The sequence below is a fragment of the Lucilia cuprina genome, chromosome 3 (genome assembly GCF_022045245.1).
Source record: "Lucilia cuprina isolate Lc7/37 chromosome 3, ASM2204524v1, whole genome shotgun sequence".
NCBI lineage: Eukaryota > Metazoa > Arthropoda > Insecta > Diptera > Calliphoridae > Lucilia > Lucilia cuprina.
The window spans coordinates 2,587,748-2,599,963 of NC_060951.1; the positions used below are offsets into that span (position 1 = coordinate 2,587,748).

General features: G+C 31.8%; 3 protein-coding genes across 4 annotated transcripts in view; 1 reads left to right on the forward strand and 2 right to left on the reverse strand.

The window, feature by feature from the left end:
* Positions 1–966: 966 nt before the first annotated feature.
* Positions 967–1,953, reverse strand: LOC111676747. The gene is made up of 2 exons (XM_023437721.2): positions 1,776–1,953; positions 967–1,714 (listed from the first exon to the last, which is right to left on the reverse strand). Exons 1-2 carry the CDS (start codon positions 1,805–1,807, stop codon positions 1,090–1,092), a joined length of 657 nt encoding a protein of 218 aa, XP_023293489.1. The 5' UTR covers positions 1,808–1,953; the 3' UTR covers positions 967–1,089.
* A 143-nt stretch (positions 1,954–2,096) lies between these two features.
* On the forward strand, positions 2,097–4,670 carry LOC111676748 (endoplasmic reticulum-Golgi intermediate compartment protein 2). Of its 2 annotated transcripts, none has more exons than XM_023437724.2 (4): positions 2,097–2,264; positions 3,336–4,082; positions 4,153–4,302; positions 4,369–4,670. In XM_023437724.2, the coding sequence occupies exons 2-4, from the start codon at positions 3,452–3,454 to the stop codon at positions 4,596–4,598; spliced, it is 1,011 nt and encodes a 336-aa protein (XP_023293492.2). In that variant the 5' UTR covers positions 2,097–2,264; positions 3,336–3,451; the 3' UTR covers positions 4,599–4,670. The 2 variants fall into 2 exon arrangements, with proteins under 2 accessions (XP_023293492.2, XP_023293491.2); XM_023437723.2 differs by lacking the exon at positions 2,097–2,264 and adding an exon at positions 2,662–2,907.
* Positions 4,671–4,787: 117 nt separating this feature from the next.
* Positions 4,788–12,216, reverse strand: part of LOC111676749 (arginase-1) — a 34,763-nt gene continuing 27,334 nt past the window's right edge. Inside the window, exons 4-5 of the mRNA XM_023437725.2 lie at positions 7,250–7,349; positions 4,788–5,167 (exon numbers count right to left, since the gene is read on the reverse strand). Coding sequence (XP_023293493.2) covers positions 4,799–5,167; positions 7,250–7,349 — 469 coding nt within the window. The 3' untranslated portion in view covers positions 4,788–4,798. The remainder of the gene's footprint in view (positions 5,168–7,249; positions 7,350–12,216) is intronic.

Consider the following 12,216-nt stretch of genomic DNA (forward strand, 5'->3'; position numbering starts at 1 on the left):
CTATAGTCAAGACTATAGAATCATCTATAGTCAAGACTATAGAATCATCTATAGTCAAGACTATAGACTGATCTATAGTCTAGACTATAGCCTGATCTATAGTCCAGACTATAGACTGATCTATAGTCCAGACTATAGACTGATCTATAGTCCAGACTATAGACTGATCTATAGTCCAGACTATAGACTGATCTATAGTCCAGACTATAGACTGATCTATAGTCCAGTCTATAGAATGATCTATAGTCAAGACTATAGACTGATCTATAGTCTAGACTATAGACTGATATATAGTCAAGACTATAGACTGATATATAGTCAAGACTATAGACTGATCTATACTCAAGATTATAGACTTATCTATAGTCAAGACTATAGACTGATCTGTAGTCCAGACTAAAGACTGATCTATAGTCCAGACTATAGACTGATCTATAGTCCAGACTATAGATTGATCAATAGTCCAGACTATAGACTGATCAATAGTCCAGACTATAGACTGATATATAGTCCAGACTATAGACTGATCTATAGTCCAGACTATAGACTGATCTATAGTAAGGAATATAGACTGATCTATAGTCAAGAATATAGACTGATCTATAGTCAAAACTATAGACTGATCTATAGTCAAGACTATAGGCTGATCTATAGTCAAAACTATCGACTGATATATAGTCCATACTATGGACTGATATATAGTCTATACTATGGACTGATATATAGTCCCGACTAGAGCTTACCTATAGTCCAATCTATAGTTAAGACTAACCTATAGTCCTGATTCCTGACTACATACATATCTACAGCTCATTCTCTGTAGTACTAACTGATCCAAAGTTTAGACTAAATTTATCTATTTTCTAAAGAAATCTCTTCAAACTTTTGTTATTTGTTTAGTATTAATATATTTTTTCTATATATAATTCCCAACTTGTTTTTTTAATAATTTTTCATAAATATGTCTTAAAAGTAACAAAAAAAAATTATATTTTTTTCATCTTAACAATACTTCTAGGGTAATGTAAACAACAACCTCATTTCCAATATAATAATTTTAACACATAATTACATTTTTTTCTTTTTAGTCTAATTTTGACTTTTTGCCCCCGACTTGGGCTGAGCATTCATGGCATCCAATTCATTTTGTATGCATTCAAATTGTTGATACAATTGCAACAATTCTTCATGATTCATTTCTAAATTTATATCCTCACCGGCACCAGTTTTCAATTGCAAAACGGCTAAAGCCGATTTTTCACGTTGTTGACATTGAGAAGATATTTCGACGTTAAGCTTCCATGCCACATCGGCTATTTCATTCGATTCATAACGATCACTAGCTAAATTATTCATAATGGGTGTGGTTTGTCGTACCCACAAACGTACAATGGCATCGATTTTGGCCTCATCTTGCAGCTGCAGTTTATCACGTAATTCGGCCTGCAGCAGCGAGGGTTTAATGATGTAAGTACTGGTACGTCTTAAAATATAGGAAAATGTTTTAATCAATAGCAGAAAATCGGGCCGAGGGACACCCACTAAACGTTCAAGTTCTTCCAAAGCGTTTTCATTTTCTGCCGAAGAGGTAAGACCCTCCTCAGAGGAATCACCGCCCGCATTGCTATTAAGCATTTGTCGATGCACATACTGCAAGACCGTGCTAAAGGTGTTGTAGGGTAAGGAATTTATGATTTTTATACCTTCACGGGCTCTGCAAGCCAAAATAAACAATTTTAAGTATTTTAATCTTTTTCTATAGACAACCTTTTCACCTGTCTGTTATTTTTATCCAATTAATGCTCATTTCTTTAATAATTATTGTCCGGTCTTTAATTCTCTCTTAAAGTTTATATAAAAATGTAATAAAACAATTACTTCTGTAGTATCCTCTTTCGTTTTGTTTTCTAATATAGAAATCCTGTCAAGGAAAACAATAACAATCCAATGTTTTGATTTTTAGTTGTCATTTCTGTCATTGCTTTCACTTGCTCATAAAATGCCATCTCTAGTTAACATTAGTTTACTATTGTGAATGATTTTTTCAGTTTACCCGGTTTGTAAGACGTGTAAAGTTGTGCAAAAGTTTTTCTGTTTAATAAATTGTGTGTTTCGGTGTAAATAAATGTAAAATTGTGTGTTGAAATAATGTCGGCTACTTTACGTTATCGTGGTGATAAAAATAACTTAATAGAATTGGCTAAAAATTGCATTTAAGGAAGTGCCCGAAAAATATACAAAGACCACAGAAATTGGTGGCACTTGTAAGTTTATATTGTTGTTGTTTTTCTCTTTGCTATTTGTGTGTAAAATTAAAAAATTATCGCTGACCATCACCTCTAGGTGATTGATTTATAATAATTCATAAAATGTCCAAACACAACACGTTCTACGTTTATTACAAACTCAAACATTGTATGTAAAATGCAGTTAGAAAAATTTGCAAAAATTGGCTCGAAATCATGAAACTGCGCGCAAAAAATTGCTGAAATTTTCCAAAGTTGTAAAATATAGTAAGTAGTAGAAAACAGTGAATTTTTTACTTCAAACAGAATCTGGTTGATGTCCAATTTGAAATACATATGTTTTTAAAGTGCTACCACTCTGGCAAAAAAAAATCTTGTCGTTGCCATACTTGCATTTATTTACTATTGTGAATGATTTTTTAGTCTCCCTTTTAGCAAGACGTGTAAAGTTTGTGTTTTTTTGTAAATGTTTTTCTGTAAATATTTATGTTTTTCGATGTAAATTAATGTAAAATTTTGTGTTTATCTTGTGTTAAAATAATGTCGGCTACTTTACGTTATCGTGGTGATAAAAATAACTTAATAGAATTGGCTAAAAATTTAGATGCGTTTAAGAAAGTGCCGGAAAAATATACAGAGACCACAGAAATTGGTGGCACTTGTAAGTAGATGTTGTTGTTTTTCTTTCTGCTATTTGTTGTTTGTTGTGAAAACAGATTAAGATTTTAAACACAGAATTATCACGACCCCCCCCCCTCTAGAAGACTACTTTTTTCAACATTGCCATGTTCTCCTAGGACATTGGCCAAAAATTTAGATCCGTTTAAGAAAGTGCCGGAAAAGTATACAGAGACCACAGAAATTGGTGGCACTTGTTAGTGCATATAGTTGTTGTTGTTTTTCTCTTTACTAGTCGTTGTTGTTTGTGTGTAAAAACAGAAAAATTATCAGGGTTCGAAAAACTAGAAGAAGAGTTCAGTCTGGTTTATTGTTTATTATGCATTTTGGACTAAAGATTACTATATATTTTATACCAGTAATCTTTCATTTCAAATCTATTAAATCTAAATATTTGTTATTTCCTTTCAGTATCCCTCATCAGTAGATTACTAATCATATTTTTGATCTACAAAGAAGTTCTATACTATAAAGATGCCAAATTGAAATATCAATTTGAACCGGATATTGATACGGAAAAAGTACAAATGCATGTCGATATAACAGTAGCCATGCCCTGTTCCTCACTCTCCGGCGTGGATTTAATGGATGAAACTCAACAGGATGTATTTGCCTATGGTACCTTACAACGTCAAGGTGTATGGTGGCAAATGTCACCAGATGAGCGAGTCGAATTCGAACGACAACAATATATGAATCATTATCGTCGTGAACAATATCATTCCATAGCTGATATCCTTTTCAAGGATATGATTAAGAGTAATGAGGCTCATGAACAACCTTTGGGTGATAATGGCAAACCCGTACCCGAGGATCAATATGATGCTTGTCGTTTACATGGTACTTTGGGTATTAATAAAGTGGCGGGAGTTTTGCATTTGGTAGGTGGAGCCATGCCGGTGGTAGATCTATTTGGAGATCATTTAATGATTGGTTTTCGTCGTATGCCGGCAAATTTTACACATCGTATAAATCGTTTAAGTTTTGGCCAATATTCAAAGCATATAGTTCAGCCCTTGGAGGGAGATGAGGTTTATATAACAGAGGAAGAAACTACTGTACAATATTTCTTAAATATTGTACCCACCGAAATACACAATACGTTTACCACCATCAACACTTATCAGTATTCCGTTACGGAAAATAAACGAGTATTGGGTAAGTTTTCTTTTTTTGGTTTTATTAAAATTTCTTTAGAATTTATTGTTGGGTAATAAATTAAATACAGATCCTGTACAAAATTCCTATGGCAATCCGGGTATTTATTTCAAATATGATTGGTCGGCTTTGAAAATCATAGTGCGCACCGATCGTGATAATCTAATACAATTTATAATACGTTTATGCTCCATAATAGCGGGTATTATAGTTATATCAGGTACGTTTTTCTTAAGGACTTAACAACTATGTGTTCCAAGCTTTCATTAAACGTTAAACATTTTAGGTATTTTAAATTATATTTTGGTTAGTGTGCAAAAATGTCTTTTGCAAACTTTTGCTCCTCAACTTTTACACAAACGTCTTAAGGAAACTCCCGAGCATAGTCCTCTGGCGGCAGCTCCAGTCGCTTTGCCTACACCAGTAGTCGTTACCAATGATTTAATAAGTAATGCCAATAAAATGTCAGCCCAGGTGACCGCTATACTGCCCACCAATAGTAATCTCAAGGAATAATAAAAAATCTCTCCCTAAATCCAAAGAATCTCCAAGTTTTCGTAATAGTTTTGGCCTAAAGTGTTTTATTAACAAAAAGGTAATAAAAATTATTAAAAAAAATAATAAAATTTATACAAAAATTTTACATTAAGGCAGTTTTATTCTCTTTATTTAACAAATTTCTTTTTTCATTATTTACATCATTCATTTAATTCACTTCATTCCGTTTTAATTTTCACCAGACTTTCATCGATATTTTCAAAATTTCCTCTACGTCTGTAACCGCCACATATTGTTTTCAAAATTTCCATGGTAGCCGACACTGAAGTCTTAACATCTTGAGCATTACCTAAGCTGGGGTTTAACTCCACTAAATCTATACCTTGAACACGTTTTGTTTCACTTAAACTTTCCACTATGAAAATACCCTCACGCAAAGACAAACCACCATAGACAGCAGTACCAGTACTGGGAGCCACCTTACTATCCAAAGCATCGACATCAAAACTAACATGAATTTTATTTTTGACATCCAAAGCGTCGAGGGTCATTTCCATAATTTTAGCAATGCCATATTTATCGACAGACTAGAGGGAAGAGAAGAAAAGAAATTGATTAAAGAGGTGCATTTGATAACATTTGATAATTTCGGGAATACAGAGGACAATAAGCATTCGAAACAAGGTACAAAATCATATTTTAATATAAAGAATTATGATATATCTGTAGTGTGAACTCTAGTCAGACTAGAGACTAAACTGTTCTCAGATAATAGACTAATCTATAGACAGATTGATCATGATATAATGTAGACAATAAACTGATATATAGCCTAGACTGTAGAACAATCTATAGACTGACCTTTAGTTCAAACTGATTTATAGTGCAGACTATAGACTGATCTATAGTCCAGACTATAGAACTGATCAGAGTGATCTATAGTCCAGACTACAGACTGATCTACAGTCCTGAGTATAGACTGATCTATAGTCCTGAGTATAGACTGATTTATAGTCCAGACTATAGACTGATCTATAGTCCAGACTATAAACTGATCTATAGTCCAGACTATAGACTGATCTATAGTTCAGACTATAGACTGATCTATAGTCCAGACTATAGACTGATCTATAGTCCAGACTATAGACTAATCTATAGTCCAGGCTATAGACTGATCTATAGTCCAGACTATAGACTGATCTATAGTCCAGACTATATAGTCTTATAGACTGATCTATAGTCCAGACTATAGACTGATCTATAGTCCTGACTACTGACTGATCTATAGTCTTGACTATAGACTGTCCAGACTATAGACTGATTTATAGTCCGGACTGTAGACTGATCTATAGTCCAGACTATAGACTGATCTAAAGTCCAGATTATAGATTGATCTATAGCTCAGAATATAGATTGTCCTATAGTCCGGAATATAAACTGATCTATAGTCCAGGCTATAAACAGATCTATAGTCATCTATAGTCCTGAATATACACTGATCTATAGTGCATTCTTGAGTACAGATAAGTCTTTAATCTAGACTACAGAACTGTCTATAGTTTGGATCAAAGAACAATCTGTAGTCTAGACTATACGTCAACCTTATACAGTATATAGTCTAGACTATACGTCAATCTTATAGTCTAGAGTAAGACTGTTCTTTGGTCTAGGCATTAAACTGTTCTGTAGACCAGATTTTAGACGAATCTGTAGTCAAGACTAAAATATAGTTCAGTCTATTATCTGGACTATAGATGAGCCTATAGACTGGATTATGCATCAGTCTTTAACATTTCCTTTTAGCGAAATATTTCCATATAATATTTCGGGCTATTGAAAACTTCTTTTACATTTACATTTTATCCCTTTTTACACCCTTATTAGCACTATGCAGTTGTCTCTATATAGTAAAACAAAATTAATTACAAAATTTAAATTTTTTGTAATAATTTATGTTAACGACTTTAACTACGCTCCAGACAACCAATATAAATCCTATTTTTACAAATTTTTCAACAATGTATTTATTAGTGACAGCTACGAAAAACGTTCAAATGTAAAATATACAAAGATAAATTATGCGAATATATAAATAAAACAGAAATAATAATAATGAACCATACCCTACCTTAACTAATACTAAAAGCAAGCTAAAGCCCTAAGGGCGATATATATTTTTTGTTTTTTGGTGGTACCTAAAAAAATATACATATAAACAAAAATATTGACAAAGTCAAAGTAGAGAGAGAAATAAGAATGAAGAACAACCCCTAAATTTCTCCCCCTCCTATATGAAATATAAAATATTTGTTGTTGTTGTTGTTTTAAAGGTAAAAGGCATATGGATTTTTATTACCAAACGTCCTTTTTATTGAAAATGTTACAGATGTTGTAAAAACGTAACTGGCGATCAGTTTTAACAACAACAACAATAACTACTACTATTACAAATACAAAAACAATAACAAGGGTGGTTTGTTGGGTTTCGTACGTGTTGTAGTTTCTTCTATATATCCTGATGATCGTACATATAAAACCCGTGTGATTATAACCTGAATCAAATAGAAACAACAAAATTTGATCCTTAAAACACACATGCATATGCATACATATGCATTCAATTCAAAAAAAGGATATTCAGTCATCATATTCATTAATTTACTACTTACATCCATGGCATATGCTCTTATACCCAGCTTATTGAGTATGTAGGCTTCATAAGGGTCAATGTCCCTAAGACCAATGTAAACCAACTGATCGGCACGCAAGCTGAAAAGAAAAAAGAAATGTAAACAAAAGAAATTAACAAACACCACAAAAAAATTTAGAAATTTTACAAACAGGATATTTCAAATTATAAGAAAAAACTAAATTAAAGGTTAGAATTTTCATGCCAATTTTCAAAAAAAACAACAAAAGAAAGTTCAAAAATCGCTCGAGCCATAAATAAAAAAAAAAAAACAAAAGAATAATAAAAACTGTTACAGAAGTCGAACTAATGATCATAAAAAACATTTGTTACTTAAGAGCACGACGACATTTTTTTCTGGTTTTGACCAGGCGTTACGCCTGAACGTTGGTTTTTTTCAATAATTTATTTTATTTTTTAAAGAAACGTGTTTGAATCCTGTTTCAGTTTTTTTTGTCTGATCCTAATCACGTTTTATGTCATAAAATAATTCTGTTACAAGGGTTGTTTAAATTTATAGTTTTATAAATTTCTTTAAAAACATGTAAATTGTAATTAAATATTTTTTTTCAAGAATTATAAAAGTACATTAAGCTTTTAAACATGAATACATTGAACCTTTGTCTGTCAAAGACCAACATAATCAATCAATTCAAATTCAGGAATTTTTGATTGTCGTTTTTTTTCGGTAGTATTTTGCTTAAAAAAGGGTTGGTTTTAATTTTTATAGGAAAAAAAGCCTTTCAAGTGCACTAACACAAGTTTCAAATTCCTTTTTTGAAAATTATTTTTATTGATAAATTTTAAAGTTATTGTACAAGTGCCCCTGGCACAGTGCCTTTGTTTTAAAAAATGCACCGCACAGCTGTTGAGAATTTTAAAAATTACAAATAATATTCCATATCATATTCCGTCCAGAATACAAACTGATCTATTCACAACACTGTAGAATATAGACTAGATTATAGACTAGACTATAGACTAGAATATAGACTAAAAAATAGAATAAAGTATAGACTAGAGTATATAGTCTAGACTTTAGACTAGACTTTAGACTAGACTAGACAATAGACTAGACTATAGACTAGACTATAGACTGGACTATAGACTAGACTATAGACTAGACTATAGACTAGACCATAGACTAGACTATAGACTATACTAAAGACTAGACTATAGACTAGACTATAGACTAGACTATAGACTAGACTATAGACTAGACTATAGACTAGACTATAGACTAGACTATAGACTAGACTATAGACTAGACTATAGACTAGACTATAGACTAGACTATAGACTAGACTATAGACTAGACTATAGACTAGACTATAGACTAGACCATAGACTACACTATAGACTAGACTATAGACTAGACTATAGACTACACTATAGACTAGACTATTGACTAGACTATAGACTAGACTATTGACTAGACTATTTACTAGACTATAGACTAGACTATAGACTAGACTATAGACTAGACTATGGGCAAGACTATAGACTAGACTATTAACTAGACTATTTACTAGACTATATACTAGACTATAGACTAGACTATAAACTAGACTATAGACTAGACTATACTATAGGCTACACTATAGACTATGCTATAGACTAGACTATAGACTATACCATAGACTACACTATAGACTAGACTAATGACTAGACTATAGACTAGACCATGGACTAGACTATAAACTAGACTACAACCTCTACTAGGTTATAAACTAGACCAAAGATTTGACTATAACCTAGACCATAGACTAGACTAGAGTTTTGGTTCTAGATTTTATAAATGATCATATCTAATTAGTTCTCCTACAAAACCAGATCAAATTTTTGATACAAATAAAACAGTTTTTCTTGTAAATAAATGAAAAACAAAATAATAATGCCAATTATTTGTCGCTAGAGACAATTAACAATAAGGCGATAAAACTAGATCGGAGCATATGTTTGTGTGAAATTGCACATCTGCAATATTTAACACGAATTTCAGACTCTTCTCATTCATACAACTAGCATGTGTATTTGCAAGATCACACACACACCAACACATTGACTATCTCACAAAGTCCCCCTCACTTACTCACTTTCCCACTAACCGATTAGTTGTATTGTGTTAATGACATCTCTTTGTATGACATTCGCAAGGCACGTTACTACAGATACATGAATGTATCTATTTTGTACGTTCCTGCCACAATGACGCCAACTAGTCTAGTTATTGTTTCAGATTCTTTTCGAAGCAATTTTTTTGTTAGTTTTCATTGTCTGAAAAACGACGCAATGCTTATTAAAAGGTGGTTGAAAATGATTTTGTTTTGATATCAAAAGAAAGAATGAAAAAAATGTGTGCCAATTGTGGCAGAATGAAATTTGTAAAGTAGAAGAATATAGAAAAAATATCAGACAGACAGATATTTTATACGATCAGTGAACTTTACAGAGTATATAAGGCCGTATGTACATATGTATATTCATGTTGCATATACAATATGAGTGTAGTAGTTATTGTTATTAACACGAAATTGTTGTCGTCATTGTTTGACGAAAGTAAAGTTTGTTTTATTGAAACAGAGTTTAACAGCAGGAGAAGTTTTTGCAAAAAATTACAACCGATGCTTATTATACATACACTCATACATATTCTATTTCACATTTTGTGAAACATTTGCTACTACATTTTATATATCTTATATTATAACTAAATGTCAATTAGTTACATCACATTACCCTAGTAATCCAACAGGTAGTCGATTTTCACTTTTGTTTTCTAATTTCTTTAGTAAATAACACTTTTTTGTGGAAACACTTTGTAGTTTACGGACAGACCTATTGTATTTAATTGGCATGTTTTTTGTTTATCTTTTTGTCATGATTTCAATATGATGTATTATTCGATTTTTTTAGGTATGAATAAAAGCTAAATAAAATCATTATAGATTATATTATATTCATATGTATTTACAAAGGGAAGTGTTACACTATGTACTCTGTATTTAAGCAAAATAGTTCAATTTTATTTCATTCATTCGTTCGTAATACAATAGACCGCAAGTCATTCAAACAGACTGGCAGTCAGAAAACACTTTAGACACGAAACTATATTGCGTTTTTTATAAAAACAACTTTTTCAAATCATAGTGGTTAGTAGTGTTTTTTTCGCATGCTTTATTTCTTAAAAATGGTTTCCGTTTCCAGCATGTTTGACTTAAACTAAAGTATAATCTACTCTATAGTCTCAATTATGGACTTGACCATAGTCTAGGTTGTAATCTAGTCTATAGTCTTGTTTATGGTCTACAGTCTAGTCTATAGTATAGTTTATAGTATAATCTATAGTATAGTTTATAATATAGTCTATAGTATAGTCTATAGTCTAGACTATAGTCTAGTCTATAGTCTAGTCTATAGTCTAGTCTATAGTCTAGTCTATAGTCTAATCTATAGTCAAGTCTATAGTCTAGTATATATTCCAGTTTGTCGTGTACTCTATAGTCTAGTCTATATTCTAGTATATAGTCTAGCCTACAGCCTAGTCTAAAGTCTTGTCTATAATCTCATCTATAGTCTAGTATATAGTCCAGTATATATTCCAGTTTGTCGTGTACTCTATAGTCTAGTCTACAGACTAGTATATATTCTAGTCTGTTGTCTATATTTTAGTCTATAGTCTCATATATAGTCCAGTCTATAGTCTAGTATAAAGTCTTATTTATAGACTAGTATTCTATAGTCCAGTCTATAGTCTGGACCATAGTCTGGTTTATAGTCTAGTCTATAGTATAGTCTATAGTCTAGTCTATAGTCTAGTCTATAGTGTAGTCTAAAGTATAGTCTAAAGTATAGTCTATAGTCTAGTCTATAGTCTACTCAATAGCCTAGTATATAATCTAGTCTATAGTCTAGTCTATAGTCTAGTCTATAGTCTAGTCTATAGTCTAGTTTATAGTCTAGTCTATAGTCTAGTCTATAGTCTAGTCTATAGTCTAGTCTATAGTCTAGTCTATAGTCTAGTCTATAGTCTAGTCTATAGTCTAGTCTATAGTCTAGTCTATAGTCTAGTCTATAGTCTAGTCTATAGTCTAGACTGTAGTCTAGTCTATAGTCTAGTCCATAGTCTAGACTGTAGTCTAGTCTATAGTCTAGACTGTAGTCTAGTCTATAGTCTAGTTTTTAGTCTAGTATATAGTCTAGTCTTTAGTTTAGTCTATAGTGTAGTCTAAAGCCTAGTCTAAAGTCTAGTCTATGGTCTAGTCTATAGTCTAGTCTATAGTCTATTCTATATTCTAATCTATAGTCTAGTCTATAGTCTAGTCTGTAGTCTAGTCTATAGTCTAGTATATAGTCTAGTATATAGTCTAGTCTATAGTCTAGTCTATAGTCTAGTCTATAGCCTAGTCTTTATTCTAGTATATAGTCCAGTCTATAGTCTAGTCTACAGTCTACTATATTATGGATTAAAAATTCCTTAATTTTGAATTTAAGACCCTTTATTGCAATTCTTTACAATAATTATTAATTCCAATATGTATCAGTTCCAGTTTTCTTTACCAAAGTCCTTTTACCGGCAAACATAATATTCCAAGATTTACGACCCCCGTTTCTTTTTTCAATAAAAACCTTTTATTTCCAACAACCTAAACATTAACACTGCTGCCGGGGTTTTAATACAACTAGAATGGGAAACCCTTTTACAATAAGAGAGAGCGCTCTCTGAAACTAAACTACAGTTATCTCCTTTCTTTCAACGCAAGCGAAATGTGTAAACAAAACAATATGAAAGAGATAACTGTATTGCCTTGGAAATGAGCAGCCATTTTGGAATTTTCTTTTAGCAAAACGAAAATGAGCTAAAAAGAATGAACAAAAATTTAAGAGAATCATTTTATAACAAACGTTCGTTGGCAGCAGACGCATTTTAAACGTTGTGACAAAAAA